The sequence below is a fragment of the Penicillium psychrosexuale genome (genome assembly GCF_028828465.1).
Source record: "Penicillium psychrosexuale strain IBT 29551 chromosome Unknown utg000002l, whole genome shotgun sequence".
In the NCBI taxonomy this organism is placed as follows: domain Eukaryota; kingdom Fungi; phylum Ascomycota; class Eurotiomycetes; order Eurotiales; family Aspergillaceae; genus Penicillium; species Penicillium psychrosexuale.
In genome coordinates this window covers 6,859,248-6,876,382 of record NW_026643187.1, presented here as the reverse complement: position 1 = coordinate 6,876,382, position 17,135 = coordinate 6,859,248, and the positions used below count along the sequence as shown (strand labels likewise).

The following is a 17,135-nucleotide window of genomic DNA, read 5'->3' as shown; positions in this document are numbered from 1 at the left end:
CAGAATCCGTCCAGCCCATGGCCCCATAACTAGTGCATATGCATCAAGCCGTTTCGAACTCGAAGGCCATATCTTTTCGATCAACCATCTTGAACCAAGAAGAAAGGAATGTATCATGTCCTTGGGCAATTACTCCCTTTCAATTCGAAATAACCCCATTGAGAAACCAACTTGGCGTCGGATTTGCTGGGGATCTTGACTGTGGAGTCCGGTATCCTTGTCCGGCCACGTTCTTTGGCTCTTACTAGAATGCTGACAGTATGTCTCCAGAGGTAGCACAGAACTTCACCTCCGAACACCGAATATCTAGTACTTACTGCGAGGGATGCCTAGTATCAAGTTAACCAGAATGAACTCACCGCGTAGGAAATGTCGTCATCCAAAGATGAGATTTGCGTTTTGTCCGTGCTTTGACGGTGTGGTTGACTGCTGCAAGGAGTATACATGGAGATGGATTGGATAAACTCAATTGATTAGTTTGTTTTCTCACATGTTAGAGAAGGACTTGAAAGGGGCAATATGTTCGTCATTTACACTCAAGCCTCTCTGTTTCGAATAAGAGTTACGGAGGCCGGAGTAGATATTAAAGCTGACCTCCAGGGACGGATATATAGTGTACTTCCACTTTCCATCCACATCTGCCACGCACAACCGGAAAGGTCGGACACTAAAGACACTACTGAACTACCAAGACACTAAGGAAAGACTAAAGAGAGACTAAAGAGAACTAAAGACAAACTAAAGACGTGAAGCAGCACATGTTGTCTCCACAGTGAAAGAGGGGATTTGACCTGAAGGCATGTCTTATGCGCTGTTAGACCGGCGCGGCTGATGAATGTCTCGGAAAGCCCTATTTACAGATCCGATAGGCATCAACTGATGGTATTTAGGTTAGACGAGGGCATGAGAGACATAATAATAGTTCATCCCCACCCGTATTAGGCGCATGAAACATAAATTAAAGAAAAGAAAGACGATTTGAAAGAGACCGTTCTTTTCTTTTGCTCGCTTCGATGAGAAATATCAATAGTTGTCGTGTCCACTCGTTCTCCACAGCTCGGATTCCCCATAAAGTCCACCTGTTCGCGCTTTTCATGGACCTTGAAATTCCGCTCGCTTTTGCCCTTTGATATTCCCAACTCCACCATGGCCAGTCCTGCCCCGGGACACCACCAGACATTGCCTTCTCCCCCACCAGCCTACCTCCGATCATCACCGTCATTCACCCCGTCCGAAACACCACGGACTATCCCGAACCGACCCCAGAAGTTGAACCTGAGCAAAACGGTCCACCAAGCATCGCGATCGGAAACCTCCCTTGTCATTCAACACTCTCCGCGCTCGCCGGTCAAAATCGCACATGGCGCAGACATCCCCGATGCCTCGAGCGTGCGCATCGAAGGCGCATACAGTGGGCCCACCACGCCGCAATTGGACCTCCCTGAGTTCACAGACCTGTCACTCGAGGACCCCGTACAGCCGCCTCAGCACACCTGGAATCCTGCCCATCCCCAGCGGCGAGACTCATCACAGGCCCACTACACACATTCAAATTCGTACGGCCATACCCCAGCGAGCAGCGGCTCGTGGTCGGTGATAGATCCGAAGGATGACGGACACGGAAACAAAAAGAGCCGCCCCTCGTTAGAGCGCGCGGGTCAGAGCCATAACGGCTCTTCGCGGGAAAGCTTGGATAGCGTGCCGCTGGTGGAGGACAACTATGAACCTCTGGCCTACCATCACCAGCAACCGGCCGCGGCAGTTACCAGGAAACCCGCACCCAAAGGAGATAACCCATCCGCCTCGACGGATAAGCTGGCCGTGAGGCGAACCAGGCTTTCGCGGCCTGTTTCGGCATACTCCTCAACCTCAGACGGGCGTCATCGACGGAACCTCTCCGCATCCCCGTATCTAAACGCGCGCTCCTCGTCAGGAACCCCAGAAACCAGGTCCCTATCATTCCTCAATTTGCTCAATACATCATACCCGCAGCCAGGCCCAACCACGCAATTCGACAACTCGCGTCTCCAAGCCTCAGTCGGAAACAACGCCTCCCTCCTTAGCCACAAAGAGACATTCGAGATGTACCTAGCGAACGTCAAGAAAACCGACGAGCCAACAGTGCTGTACGAATTCGCCGTGTTCATGGTAAACTCGATGCGCGAGATGCCGCCCGTGGACGTCGAAGACTCCAGCCCGATAACGCGCGCCCGTCTCCTCCGAGAATCAAAATCCATCCTACAGCGCCTCGCCGACCGCAGCTTCCCCTTCGCACAGTACTATCTCGGCGACGGATACGCGTCAGGTCTCTTCAGCAAAGGCTTCGAGGACTACGACCGGGCCTTCCCGCTCTTCCTCGCAGCTAGCAAGCACGGCCACGTCGAAGCCTGCTACCGCACAGCGTTGTGCTACGAGTTCGGCTGGGGGTGTCGCGTCGACGGCAGCCGCGCAGTGCAGTTCTACCGCCAGGCGGCGTCAAAAAACCACCCGGGTGCCATGATCCGCATGGCCAACGCCTGTATTGCTGGCGATATGGGGCTAGGCAAGCGGTACCGCGAGGGCGTGAAGTGGATGAAGCGCGCGACCGAGTCTGCAGATGCACAGTATAACTCCGGCCCGTACGAGCTCGGCGTGATGCACGAAAGAGGCTTCGGAGATGATGTCTTCCCTGATGCTACTTATGCAGCGCAACTATTCACTAAATCTGCCGAGCTGGGCCACGTCGAGGCTTGCTATCGGCTTGGGGATGCGTATGAGCACGGGAAATTAAATTGTCCACGCGACCCGGCGCTCAGTATCCATTTCTATACCAATGCTGCGCAGAACGGACATCCGCTGGCTATGATGGCGCTTTGTGCGTGGTATCTCGTTGGCGCGGAGCCTGTGCTCGAGAAGGATGAGAACGAGGCGTATGAGTGGGCTCTCCGTGCTGCGAATCTCGGCCTCGCGAAGGCTGAGTATGCTGTCGGCTACTTTACCGAAATGGGCATTGGCTGCCGGCGTGATCCTCTCCAGTCGAATGTGTGGTATGTCAAAGCCGCAGATCAGGGCGATGAGCGAGCTAAGCATCGAATTGCTACGATCCGGGCTGCGGCCGAGGGTAAACATCCAGCTGCTGCACGCAATGCAGCGACGCGCAGTGCAGCCCGGCTTAAGAAAGCTGAGCGCAAGGCTCAGGCCACAAGTCATGTCCAGGGTGAGTAAACCAACCGAGTTGTATACACATTTTGCTAACTAAGTTATCCAGAAACTGAAGATGAAATCGACAAGCCCGCCAAACAGAAACGATTTGTCATTTTCTAATCTCAAACCAAATGAACCGCACCTTCCAAGCACCCCAACCTCAATCCCAACCCCGGTTACCTTGAACCCTCAGCATTACAATACTAGCCTGAAACCTCACGAGAACAGTCTACGAACGAAAATACATACATAATCCTATCACCATCACCATCTCTGCATACACCCGCGCCAAGCAAAGCGCGAGCATGAACCCTGTCATTTTACAAGCGATCTCACATCCCAATTATTGAAATTTTCGCCTTTCTCGAGTATCAAGCTGATATCTCGAACCTGTTTATACCACTCTCCTTTCGTATCTATTTTGCATCTGTCATCTCATTTCTCATCATCTGATCATCTATCTATGCGGTGGTTTCATTCCTTGCACTCACGCTCATCTTCGCATAAATCTCCTCCGTACTCTTCGTTGGTTTCGCTTTTGCTCATTTATGCTTATTCGATGCTTTGTATCTTACTCTAACCGATCTGTGTCGGTAAAGGCGGACGCATAGATTTATGTAGAGATGATTGTTAGTCTGAGAAAGGAATAAGGAATATATAACGGATCTCACGATTGATTACATAGTTGAAGAGGATAAATTTGAATACGTGATTAATTCGATGACAGATCTCAATATAAACCAACATTAGAATAAAGGCAATAAAATATCATCTAAAGATATATGTTGTCATGCACAACAGTGCATAATCGTGTTGACTCTCGCCGTCCCGGCTGGTGGGGGTTCCCCGCCGGATGATCTCCATGACTTTGATCAGTAATCCATGCAGGTTAAAAGAATCAAGGAATCTGGCGAGGTTACTCCCGGATAATCTTCACGAATCTGTTCAGTAATCGAGTAGCTTAAAGAACTAACTCATTCTCATCCGCAATTTCCTCACGACCAAACTCACCATGGGCGTTCATGTGGTTTCAAAGCTGGATAACCGCCAGCATGCGAGCTTCAACCCCGAAGCCACCACTCAGAAGGAACTATCGGAGTCTTCAGTAAGAATTCGCACGCAGCTGATCAGCCTCACTTCAAACAATTTGACCTACGCCCTAATGGGTGGATTCTTGCATTGGTATGTTCCGAATATCTTCCAGACTAGATGACTGTCGGAAAATACCCTGAAATAAGATTCTCATTAATTACCGGCAGGTGGGACGCATACCCCGTATCCGAGTCCTATCCCGCACCATACAACGACTCCTCAGCATGGGGAATCGTCCCAGCCTGGGGCTACGCAACAGTAGAAGAGACAACGATCCCAGAACTACCCAAAGGAACCCTCCTCTACGGATTCTGGCCTACAACCAGCACACCAACCGACCTAAAACTCAAACGCGGCTCACCAAAAGACCACTGGCTCGAGACCAGCGCTCATCGCCAACAACTAATGCCACTGTACAACCGCTACACGGTAACCCGGACATCGCGCCCGATCTCCGATCTGACGCACGCACCCAACCCCCCAGATCCCGCACGGGACGAGCTAGACCGCATGGCCTGGACCGCGCTGTACATAGGCGGGGTAGCCGGGTTCGTTCTCAGCGAGTACGTTTTCTCGTCCAACCCGAGCCAACCGCCCATCCATCCACTGGGGAACCAGGCTGGGTTGCACTGGACCCTGTCCGACGGGGAATTGTCGTCCGCGGTTGTAGTTAACCTCGCCGCGTCGACGAAAACGGCCCGTGTTTTCTCGTACTACGTGTCGCGGAAGCTGGATGGTTCCGCGCCGCTGGGCTTGTTGCAGGTTACGTCGGCTGTGGCGTCCATTGAGGGGGCGGATCGGAATTTACCTACTGCTGTTCCTTCTAAGGTGGTTGGATATGGGGATGTTGGTTCTGAGGAGTGCGCGGAGTGGCTGGTTAGTCGCAGGCCTTCGAAGATAGTTATTGTCGACTTTGGTGGTCGTGGGAATGCTCTCCAAGACACGCTTTCCCTGATTAAGAATCATGCCGAGTTGCAATCTTGCAAGGTTGTTATTGTTCAGGTTGGTAATGAGCAGAAAGTATACTCGATGGAGGAGATGATTGCTGGGAGAGCGGCGATGGCGGAGCTTGGAAAGGTTCAATACAACACTTCCGGTGTTCAAGACACGATACTCGAGTCTGTCAGCCCGGAAGCCTATTTCAAAACAAGAGGCGAGCAGTGGGAGAAATGGCTGGATGATCGACACTTGAGTGTGCCGGGAATGCAGATCGCGTTTGGCAGCGGTGTCTCGGGTCCTGATGGTATTGAGGGAGGATGGGAGAGACTGTGTCATGGACAAGTAAAAGCTAAAGAGGGGTTGGTTTACAAGATGCAGTGAGGCTTGAGGTCGACAGGGAATATGTTGGATATAGTATTTAACGGACAGAATGAGAAGGTGTTCGTGAAAGTGAAGCGCTCAAGGCTCGGGCCTTATTTCGAGATTCATTAAAATCATAAATGAAAGTAGACAACATTCCAAACTCAAACAGACTATAAGACCTCTTCGTATCGGGGAGCAGGCTCCATGGTGTGAATATTCGCATCGTGCTCACTCAAAGTACACCCAGGATTCGTCTCCGCTGGTATAGAATGCTCACAAATATTTAGTTGAGAAGCTGCCGACACTATCAAGTCCGAAAGACGATCACCGTAAGCTGGAGGAGGACTTTGGCTTCCCTGCATGAGTTGGATATCTTGCCCATGAATGGTCGCATCTTCTCCAATCACATTAGGTGTCATATGAATCTTAAATGGCATAACTTCCGTGATCTAACTTCCGTCAGCTGTATGTTATAAAATATTTAACCAAGTTATTATGCATACCACAGCCGTAACATCCCCAGCCTCATCGTGGAACTCAGCAGTGATAGAAAGCTCGTGCGTAATCTTGAGATGTCTGGTCGAGATACTCTGCGAGCAGGAATCGAGGCTTTGTGGCAGAGAAACGGGTATAGTGAAGCGCCATTCAATTTCCGAGCCATCTCCCGGAGACTCGTCGCCTGGAGAGAAATCAATGGTCTTAGAGAGAACAGTTTGAGTTTGTGCTGCAGTGATAAACTGCATGTTGTGTCGCACTGAGTCTGCAGCAGTAGCTTCCAACCGCGCAGTTTGTTTCTCAATGACTTTGATTGTGACAGTGTTGAGCTTGGCGTATTTCAACAGCGGTGCAAACCAGCATTCCACGGGGAATGTGCAACCAAAGGGAACGTTCCGGTCAGTGATGGAGAGGCAATACTGAATATTTTCACTGGAATGGCCCTCGAGAGTCTAATATCTTCAGTCATTCATGTAGCAGAAGCTTTCAGATACAATAAACTAACCAGTGGACAATGTAGTCGTAAATAGCTCGTCTCCAAATCAGAAACCTGGTAAATCCTAACCGGCTGCGAGACCACAAAATCGCTTTTGAGGCGTCGCTCGACAATGGCCTCTACGCGATATGTGTGATATTGATGGTTTGCGCCAGTGGCTGTATCGAGGATCTTGCTAGGAAGCGGAATATCGAATAAAAATGCGTGGTCTCCTGCTGGCATTTCGAATGCTTTGAGCGTTTTCGAAGAAGCTAGAGGCTGTTCTCGCTCGAATGTAATCTGTTCCCGGCTGTCTGATCCCATGATTCCTTCAAAGGGACTATGTGTCGAAGTAAGAAGATAGTCGATGCGAAGTATGGGGTGGGAGTCTCACATTGCGAATGTTCCCCTCAATCGCACTTTAATATTCTTGACCGATACGACTCGTGCAAGGGAGAGAGTGAATCTTCCAGTAATAGACACTGGATGCCGCTGTTCTGAAATAAAAACGCATGCTTGATCAAGACTATGGAATATGTTAGATTAGATCATAACGGAAAAGCTAATAGGAACATCATACCTCAACTCGGAGCTGGTAATGTGTTCGCGGAACATCGTCAAAGACCAAGGAATATTAGCTTAATAAGTCAGAAGCTATAATATGGATTCAATTGACTCTGGTCTGGCAAATTTACACGGGAAATCATGGCACATTGTCTGTCTTTATACTCGTCTCTGCGCAACGGAGCGGACATTCCTAAACGGGGTCGGGACCTGATTTCAAGGACTCAAACCTACAAGCGCAGCTCCTCACCACGGAAGGAAATACCGACATTCTTGTAATGCTGTCTAAATACCTATGTTACAATAAGTTGCGAAAATATTTCAAGGTCGGTCCTCAGAGGCTTTTTCTGACATGCTGGTGACATTCCTTGATCTATACTACACATCTTCCCATGATCATACGACTGTTACTTCTGAAGTATGTAATATATCATGTTACTTGAGTCTTAGTATTTTAGAAGAATACATAGGATTGCTTTTCATACACTATAGTGATTGATACATGAACATCTAGGAAGCTATCATACAGCGGAAACTCCCCACTAAACTACTTCAGGTAAGTTTTCCGATGGCCGCTATCCATAACTAGGATATCTGAATCTTTAGATAATAATAGCATGGTTGAAAACAGCGGCCACCGGAAAACATACCTAATGTGGCTTAGCGGGAGTGTGTAGCCCTGTCTTCACATCTCATGAGTTTGATATTTCCTCTGTAGCACCATGATCAGACGATTCTATCCCCCGCATATTTAATACAAAAGGAACAAAGTAGCGCAGTCAATGCGTATATACACAAGATTTGAAACCGAGCTGCCTTCTCATCTTTGTGCACCTTCTCAAGCTAGACTGTGAGGAGCAAATTCGAAGTCTGCCATGTCGAGATCTAGCAATAATTGATCATTCGGGCCATTTGGAAAACCGACATCAAGGAAATTGCCGAAAAAGGTATCGAATTCCTCAATTTCAGTCGCTGTTAAAAATGGCATGCTGTCTACTTCGAGATTCAAAGGTTGGTCCGGTCCCAGTCGATGACCAGCCAGAGGGTGTGTGCTCGGAGATCCTGCATTAATCCGTCTCCCCACATTCGGGATGTCGGTAGCTGAGTGTGACTGCATATCGTCAGTGGAAGCAAGTCGCCGTGGAGAGATACGACTCGATTCATGTGCAGAGTTTAGTCGGGTGATATCGATTTCTGGGCCTGTGGAACGTTCTTGGTCTACGGTGGGTTGGATGTTGCTCAACACACGCTGGCCAAGACGAGTCATCACAGCGGCCGACCACCACGTAGTGCTCATTTCCTTGAGAAATTGATGAAATAAACGGATTTGGGAAATGGCTGTGCGGCGCGCACTTGTTAGTTTGCTTTCTCTGAGCTGTTTGTACGTGACCGAGAAGGCGAGCGAGACGGTGTAACCGATCATGGGAAACGGCACGAAATTCCGAATATCCTGATTGAAACCGAACGACGCGATGGTAAGAATTGAATGGCTTTGTCGGATTTTTGACGCTCTTGGCTGTGATCGGCCTTGCAACCCGCTGGAATGTGTTGACAGAATAATGACAGAATGATAAACAAGCTCCAAGGACTCTGCGGTCTAGGGGTTAGACAATGTTGCAACTAGAAGACGGAAAGTTTCATACCAAGCAGGCCTGGAGCCATGTCCCAGGCCTCACAGTGCTCCAAAAGGTCTTCAAAGGAGGGAAGATCGAGTTCACTCTGATCCACGCTTTTTATGATCGGTCGGTAGAAGTGAACCACTTCTCCGAGTTTATCGGCAATTCGAAGCCAGACACGAAACGGCGATCGGAACGTTGAAATAACATCGTCCACCCCATGGCTTCTGTCTCCGTCGTGTATCATTAAAGGCCTCCCATTCATAGCAGCGTTCCATCGGTCTAGACTCCACAGGCACCAGAAAAGATTTCTGGAAGATGTATCAGAGTGTTGGTCTGGCCTCAGCAAATGCAACCCCATGGTCTGGGCATGGTGGATAGCCTGGGCCAGATTCAAAGAACAATCCTCGGATCCAGTGGAGCCCCATTCGTGCAGTGATAGGAGCGCCAATATCTGTATTGCAAGTACTTTTTTCTCAGGCCTTCTCGAGATTTTTTGCATAGCATCGGTGTACAGGATGTTGCTGAATTTCTCCAGTGGGAGGGGATTTGAATCCGGACCAAGGCATAGGAAAGGCACCGCACCCCGGTCCTTTGCCGCGACAAGACACATCACCTGCAGAAGTCGCGCAGCGAGAGTTCCCGCTCTGTGTTGGCTTCGCACGTTATCTTCATCAAGTAAAGGCAGTAATGGATGTATCCGACGAAAGTATATGTCTATCAAAGCCTGTTGGCAGTCTTTCGGAGGCAGGCAGCCGGGGTGAACATGGGTCCCTAGCAATATTTGTGAAGAGTCAGGGGTTTCGCCGCGGTCAATGGAGCTCTCCTCGGTGCCCAACCATGCACCTACATCTCCTTTCTGGGATCGACCGCCCTGCAACCTTGACTCGTTCTGTTCCATGAGAGTCGCTATAGGGTTTGAGTCACACGCAAAACGACGAGATTCTTGATCGGCCTCTGCAGGTGTATCTGCATTAGGGCCGATGAATGATTCGGCCTCTTGTTCCATCGGATTCTGGAGTGAGGAGACACTTGATCGCTCACATCGGGGAGATGCAGATCTATTTCGGACTGCTGGATCCCGCCTTGAAGCTTGAGGTGCAGGATGTCGGCTACCTGCGAGACCAGAGAAGATGGGTGAACAAGTCACATCAGCTACTTCCTCCGGGGAGGTATTGTGATAACACCGTTTCTAGAAAAGTTAACTTCCGACTCCGAGGGCTGTCTAGGACAGAACGCGACACCTTTTTGTGACGACAAGAGTTACACGCACGCCGTGCATGTCCCCTCTTGGCATTTGTTCCATTGCGACTAATCAAGAAAGTCAGCTCCATTTTCAATGATTTATACGTTGTATGTCTTGTTGACAGGTCGTTGCGGGGTTCTTCTAGCTATAACACCGAAAAGTAGAGAACTGAGTCCTATATTATGCCTTGTGCCGTCGGGTCCAGTGCAAAAAGCCCAGAATATCATTTAGTTAGTTAACTAGGGCTCTGTCCGATTCTGGCCTGGATATGCAGGCTACCATAGAACACAGGCCGCCATGACCTAGGGAAAAGAGCCTTCTGGATTTAGCTAGATCATATCACTTGTCATATATGATTCCCTGCAATTCATAGTTCGAATATCAGAGGTCTTTGCACAATACAATATCCAATTTTTGGTGGTCTTACATTCCTATCCTTTATATCTGTAAGTCATGAGCCTAGGATCAAGAATGATTTTGATTCGACAAATACGGCATCTCTGGCTATCTCTGCTTTATATTTACGGGGAAACAATTTCACGTCTAGATTCCTCGAGACAATAACCCACAGGATATCCTAGTCATCAAGAGTTGGATGACATTGCCGGTCTTCTCTCTAGAATTCTCGGATATCTTTGAAAGGGATTGTTACAGTGCCGACATTCTGTCCCATCCCCTTCTGCTCATTAAACTAGGCAAAATGAGTTGTACGTGGTGATGTCTAACGCCAATAAGCAGATGACGGGAACAATTACTAGCACTGGAACAATACTTTCGAAAAGCAATCGGAGAAAGCCTGCATGCAAGAGAGGTCCTAGGATCTGTTTTCAATAAGTTGATATGAATTTCTGTCCAAGAGAAGACACCTGGGAGTAGATATCGGAAATCTTGTGCCTTGAAGAATCTCGATAGAATTAGATTTCGCAGAGAATCAGACATGCTATTTTGACGTAAACTGAATATTTTGCACCAGTATTCGAACTAGGCATGGAATTATCGCCAGCAGTCAAGGACCCCTAACGCCAATGTGTACGGGTAGTCCGGAACTGGGAAATTAGTTTACGTAGAGATTAGCCGCGTAGATTACGCCTTTAAGCGTCCAGTGCTCTTCAGCCTCGCCTTCTCCACAAAAAAGGGTGTGCTGCCTTGGCTAGCTCAGGCGGCACCAAGGCACCCCTAGGCAGCAGCCTCATTGATGCCCGATCCCCCAGGCCACCAACCTTGACAACATCTGGTGTTTTTATTTAAAAGACGACTTGTTCCTTCATGTTTTCTCGACTGGTCTCTTTCTCTGTACTTTCATCCCAGCTTGCGACCTTTTGGTTTTCGATCGTGTTAGCTTCCACCTGGTAGCTCTTTCCCTTTACCTACACATCACCTGGGCACCTCGTACTTGACTCCCCTCTTCAATCTCTACCTTTTCCATTCCTATTTGTTACTCTTGATACTATTGCCATTTTTTTGCAATTGAGCAACATCATGGCACCTCGAAGTTTCAAAAAACTCGTCATCACCGTGGGCGGCACATTTCCCAACCTGAGACAGGGTATGGGCCCCCTATTCGCTAGGCTCTTTATTTAGCTCACCTCCACCAAAATCTGTATGCTGACCACTCTACTACTCCTAGTGGACTTAAAAAAACTTATTGAGGAGAATGGTGCGACTTTCAGCACAGCGGTCACGGATGAATGTACCCATCTAGTGACCACTGACAAGGATGTGGAGAAGCAGACTACCAAATGTGAGTACCACATAAACAACCTCGGAAGTTTGATATCCTGTGATTCTGTCAATGGTCAATATACTACCACCCCAATTCTCAAAACGGTGACAGACCGCATTGGGGATGATAATGGCTACGGCGATGTTTCGATATTATGTATAACCTCGGGGCTCTCTTATTAACCAATCGACCAGATAAACAAGCATCCCAAGTCGCCAATTGTCACATTGTTTCACTTTCATGGCTTCTTGAATCAGCCGAAGCGAAGAAACCATTGCCGGAGTCGAATTATTCCTTCGGCCAGGCGTCGCAGGCAGATGACGACACACAGAAGACTGCAGATGCTGCTCCTGCAGAAAACAAGCGTATTACTAGGAAGCGAGGCGCTGATGCGGCTCCTGCCGAAACAAAAGACACCCAGAAGAACGGTGCAGATAGCGAAGCTAAATCATCGGAGGATAAGAAACCTGCAAGCAAGAAACGAAGCGCGACTGAAGACCCCGTCAAAAATGAATTCAACAAAAAGACAAAGGACATCCAGAAGACAACCACAAAGGCGATCAATGTCCCAATTGATGAGGGCTTCAAGGAATTTGGTAAAATCAAGGGTAAGTCTTCAATGCGACACCTAATGTCACAGACTAACACACATTGTCACAGATCCCAAGGTCTACATTGATAGTGCTGGTCTGATCTGGGATGCCACCTTGAGCCAGACCGTTTCGGCCAACAATGCCAACAAGTTCTATCGCATCCAGTTGTTGAGCGGTACAAACTCAAAGTACTTTACCTGGACACGCTGGGGTCGAGTTGGGGAGCATGGGCAGTCAGCCTGTCTCGGAGAGGGCAGTTTAGGAGCCGCGATGAAGCATTATGAAAAGAAGTTCAGAGACAAATCAGGCCTCAAATGGGAGGATCGGCTCGATACCCCTAAAAACGGAAAGTATACATTCCTTGAGCGCAACTATGAAGAGGACGATGAAGACGAAGAGCCGGCGAAAAAGGAAAAAACCATCAAGGAAGAAGAGGACCAGCCCGAGGTAGACAGTGCCTTATCCAAGGGACTTCAAAACCTCATGTCTTTCATCTTCAACAAACAAGATGTTCTCGACACGTTGGCTGCAATGTCCTATGACGTCCACAAACTACCACTTGGAAAGCTTAGCGACCGGACTTTGAAAAGCGGATTTTCGGTTCTCAAAGACATATCCGAACTGATGATCACACCAGGTTTGGCGCAAACAAAACATGGCGAATCATATGGTGCTGCCATAGAAACGTTGAGTAACCGATATTTTACCTTGATTCCTCACGTCTTTGGCCGCCATCGGCCCCCAACCCTAAACACAAATGCGCAGATCAAGAAGGAAATTGATTTGCTGGAGGCACTGACGGATATGGACGTTGCCAATGAAATCATGGTATCGTCCAAGCAAGGCGATGATATCCACGCGCTGGATCGCCAGTTCCAGAGCCTGAATATGAAGGAGATGACCGAACGTGAGTATAAATTGCGGAACGTACAATATGACACCAAACTGACCTCGCCCAGTGGACCACAAATCAACCGAGTTCGTCGAACTCGAGAACTACCTGAAGAACTCCCGCGGCAACACACACAACATGAGCTACAAGGTCGTGAACATCTTCCGCATCGAACGCCAAGGTGAACACGACCGCTTCAACAATTCCCCCTATGCCAGCATTCCAAACAGCGACCGCCGCCTCCTCTGGCATGGATCTCGCAGCACAAACTTCGGTGGTATCCTCAGCCAAGGATTGCGCATTGCGCCACCCGAAGCACCCGTCAACGGATACATGTTCGGCAAAGGTGTGTATTTAGCAGATACCTCGAGCAAATCCGCAAACTACTGTTGTCCCTACAACAGCCGGGGGATGGGGTTACTTCTTCTCTGCGATGCCGAGCTCGGTGCACCCATGCTGGAACTTGTAAGCGGCAACTACAACGCTGGCGAGGATGCACGCAACTCTGGCAAGATTGCCACGCTCGGCAAGGGCTCGAACGTTCCTGCTGGGTGGAAGGATGCTGGATGTTTGAGCCCGGCTTTGGAGGGTGTGAAGATGCCTGATACGGCTATTGGCAACACCCAGATAGCCGGTCATTGTGGCCTGCTCTACAATGAGTACATTGTGTATGATGTTGCGCAGATCCGACAGCGCTATTTGTTCCAGGTCAAGATGAACTGAGTGGTTTGCTTTAGCATTTTTTTGGAGTATTGGGTTAGTGATGGAGTTATTGAGCGGCTCGTTCTGTATGTGTTAGCTGTTTTGAGATTAGCTATGTACAAATAATCGAAGTGTGATGGCAAGCATAATGTTTACTAAGTATAAGACAAGACTGGCTGAATATTTATTTGGATGGGAAAGCACGTGGCCGAATGCGGTCACTTCCTTTTTTTGGTCAGCCGTTCCTGCGCTAAGCCGTATTTGGCAGAATGGTAGATCGAGCTAGCCTATTCGGGATGAAGATATGCGACTCCCATGATAGCAGGCTTAATAAGCAAAGTATCCAAGTGCACAAAAATTCCCACCATGCAAATTTCTGCGTGCACCCATTTTGTGCGGTCGGAGTCGGGTCTCAACGCCCAAGATTCGAAGAAATTGATTATTCATGGGGTGGGAATAGCTTCAATTCAATAATTTAACGGGTCTTGACGCCCAGCTGATGGCTTCAATTTACAGTACGTCGGATGCGGTCAGGCCATTCGGGTATAATCGGGCACCAAACCTGAAAAATCGGGCATTTACCCTTTGGCCGCTACGCCCCTTCGCATACTTCTACATCCTTCAATTCGAATCAACCTGCGCAAGCCCACGCCAAATGTCCTAAACATCTCGAACACAACTAACACAACCCACCGGAATGTATAGAAAGGCCCGAATCTGCGTAGTCGGCTCCCTAAACGTCGAATACGTAACAACAACCCCACGCTTCCCAAACCCCGGCGAAACCCTCACAGCAACCTCCTTAACGCTCTCAGCAGGCGGCAAAGGCGGAATCCAAGCCGCAGCCTGCGGCCGCGCCACAACAATCGATGATGTATACGTGAACATGATCGGCGCCGTCCGCACCGATGATCCACACTACGAACACCTCCTGCAGCCCTCACTCGAGGACTCCGGCGTCGATACAACATCCATCGAACAATTGAAGGATGTGCCGACGGGGTCGGCCAGCATTATCGTGGACGAAGCCAATGGCGGCGAGAAGCGGGTTCTCGTCGTGCCCGGCGCAAACCACGCCGGAATACTTACCTCTGCGGACAAAATTATCAAGACGATCCAGAGCTATCCGTCTCCAACCGATGTCGTCGTTTTGCAGGGCGAGATCCCGCGCGCCACGACGGTGGGCTTGCTGAAGTTTTACAATGATCCTGAGGGCAGGTGGGATTCTGGCGGGCGTGCGAAAGTGGTGTTTAACCCCTCGCCTGTGTATCCAAAGGGGATTCCGTATAAGGCGCTGCTGAATACTGCTGTGCTTATTATGAATGAGACGGAGCTTATGCAGATGAGTAGATGCAATAGGGAATGGGTTGTTGATGAATCTGATTCGGTGGAGCGCTTGGCGCGGAAGTTCCATCTGGAGTTTGGTGTTGGGATTGTGCTTGTTACGCTTGGGGCGAAGGGGGTTTATTACTCGGCTAGGATGGGTCGGGCTGGTGTTGTTCCTGGTGTTGAGGTTGACGAGGTTGTTGATACGACTGCCGCGGGGGATACGTTTGTGGGGTACTTCGCGAATTCTTTGGCACGCTTCTTGTCCACGGGACATGTATTGGAGGACTTCGATGACGTTATTGAGGACGCGGTTATCCTTGCGAATGATGCTGCTGCCTTGAGTGTGCAGGTGCGAGGTGGTATGCGGAGTGTTCCCTTTGCATGATCCTGGAAAAACCGTCTAGTAGAACCGCTTGCTGGGATCCATGTGTAAGCTCCTTGGTGGTATTGAGAAGACTTGCAACTAGTATCGGAATCTGTTTGCGGGGGGTCATTGCTCGTTGTCATATGATAGATGACTGCATTGGCATCCCTAATATATCCATGCTATATAGTCCAGCGCCTGCTCGTCTATAAATAAACACAGTAGCCCACTAGCAGAAATCCAGATCAGCACTATTTCCGCTTCTTCTGAGGTTGACGCTCTGCTTCCTCGTTTCTTCCGCCCTCATCTCCAGTCTACACATGCATGCGAGATGCGTTGACGTGAGCACCCGCGACTCCCTTGTAATGGTTTCAAACTGCGCCTTTTCATCAATCAAGGCGTTAGAGTTCCGTAGTCATCTTGTGAGTCATCTTGTGTGCATAGAAGTCAAATGCACGAGACTCGTTTAGACCGTATTTTGGTTGGTGGACGATATCTAAGCATGGCGTCGAATTGCCCACATGACTCCTAGTCATTCCGGTGCACACGAGACGTTGGGCAGTCTAAACTAGGCCTTAGCCTTTTTCACAACCTCGTAACCCCATAACAGTATCTGGAGATCGGATTGAATATTCTACGGTCTTTTTGAAGAGTAAGATTCCGAGGATTTGGGGCCAAGAGATAATGGCTCCATTCGTAACATTCCTTGTAGCAGCCTATTGTGTAGCATATATACATAGTCCTTTCTATAGGCATAAACCACAGCTAAGAATTAAACTCAGGTAGAATCAATAAATGAATCAATTGAAAGTCTCCTTTAAATGAACATGCTATAACCTCTTCCCGACGAGAAGTCTCCTTCAGAGACACTCCTTCCGAGACTCTGTGGTTCAAGACCGTTCCTTTTCATTCTCCTCTTCAAGGTCGAAGCATTGTAGATATGGTTTAATGTTGATTGCTGATTGAAGTGGTTATTAGGATGCAGGATCTTGAAGTGGATGATTGAAATCGTTCGAGGTATTTTCTTTCTTCTTTCTTTTCTGTTTTGTTTTTGTGTTTGATGTTGTTGCAAGCCTGCCAATTGTCCTGAAGCTGAAACCCGTCACAGGAAGGCTGAATGTGGATGCTTGAAGTAGATGATTCAAGTGGTTGATTCAAGTGGCTGTTTGAATGTGGATACTTGAAGTGGTTGCTTGAAGTGGCTGTTTGAATGTACATGATTCAAGTGGTTGATTCAAGTGGTTGATTCAAGTGGTTGATTCAAGTGGATGCTTGAAGTGGCTGTTTGAATGTGGTTGTTTGAAGTGGTTGCTTGAAGTGGTTGATTCAAGTGGCTGTTTGAATGTGGATGCTTGAAGTGGATGCTTGAAGTGGCTGTTTGAAGTGGTTGATTCAAGTGGTTGATTCAAGTGGATGCTTGAAGTGGCTGTTTGAATGTGGTTGTTTGAAGTGGTTGCTTGAAGTGGTTGATTCAAGTGGCTGTTTGAATGTGGATGCTTGAAGTGGATGCTTGAAGTGGCTGTTTGAATGTGGTTGTTTGAAGTGGTTGTTTGAATGTA

The 17,135-nt window shown here is 48.7% G+C and overlaps 6 protein-coding genes across 6 annotated transcripts; 4 read left to right on the top strand and 2 right to left on the bottom strand.

Moving 5' to 3' along the window:
* Positions 1-1,146: 1,146 nt before the first annotated feature.
* Positions 1,147-3,303, top strand: chs3 (putative chitin synthase activator (Chs3); the record flags this gene model as incomplete). Its single annotated transcript, XM_057184634.1, has 2 exons — positions 1,147-3,196; positions 3,248-3,303. The coding sequence occupies 2 exons, from the start codon at positions 1,147-1,149 to the stop codon at positions 3,301-3,303; spliced, it is 2,106 nt and encodes a 701-aa protein (XP_057046084.1).
* An 892-nt stretch (positions 3,304-4,195) lies between these two features.
* On the top strand, positions 4,196-5,595 carry N7518_003706 (DUF2855 family protein; the record flags this gene model as incomplete). The annotated part of the gene is made up of 2 exons (XM_057184633.1): positions 4,196-4,365; positions 4,443-5,595. The coding sequence occupies 2 exons, from the start codon at positions 4,196-4,198 to the stop codon at positions 5,593-5,595; spliced, it is 1,323 nt and encodes a 440-aa protein (XP_057046083.1).
* A 152-nt stretch (positions 5,596-5,747) lies between these two features.
* On the bottom strand, positions 5,748-6,871 carry N7518_003705 (uncharacterized protein; the record flags this gene model as incomplete). Its single annotated transcript, XM_057184632.1, has 3 exons — positions 5,748-6,026; positions 6,081-6,524; positions 6,578-6,871. The coding sequence occupies 3 exons, from the start codon at positions 6,869-6,871 to the stop codon at positions 5,748-5,750; spliced, it is 1,017 nt and encodes a 338-aa protein (XP_057046082.1).
* Positions 6,872-7,949: 1,078 nt separating this feature from the next.
* On the bottom strand, positions 7,950-10,061 carry N7518_003704 (fungal specific transcription factor domain-containing protein; the record flags this gene model as incomplete). The annotated part of the gene is made up of 3 exons (XM_057184631.1): positions 7,950-8,701; positions 8,755-9,919; positions 9,972-10,061. The coding sequence occupies 3 exons, from the start codon at positions 10,059-10,061 to the stop codon at positions 7,950-7,952; spliced, it is 2,007 nt and encodes a 668-aa protein (XP_057046081.1).
* A 1,391-nt stretch (positions 10,062-11,452) lies between these two features.
* On the top strand, positions 11,453-13,904 carry N7518_003703 (putative poly(ADP)-ribose polymerase PARP; the record flags this gene model as incomplete). Its single annotated transcript, XM_057184630.1, has 5 exons — positions 11,453-11,519; positions 11,601-11,714; positions 11,891-12,304; positions 12,357-13,196; positions 13,249-13,904. The coding sequence occupies 5 exons, from the start codon at positions 11,453-11,455 to the stop codon at positions 13,902-13,904; spliced, it is 2,091 nt and encodes a 696-aa protein (XP_057046080.1).
* Positions 13,905-14,580: 676 nt separating this feature from the next.
* Positions 14,581-15,597, top strand: N7518_003702 (ribokinase; the record flags this gene model as incomplete). Its single annotated transcript, XM_057184629.1, has 1 exon — positions 14,581-15,597. One exon carries the CDS (start codon positions 14,581-14,583, stop codon positions 15,595-15,597), a length of 1,017 nt encoding a protein of 338 aa, XP_057046079.1.
* Positions 15,598-17,135: the final 1,538 nt, after the last annotated feature.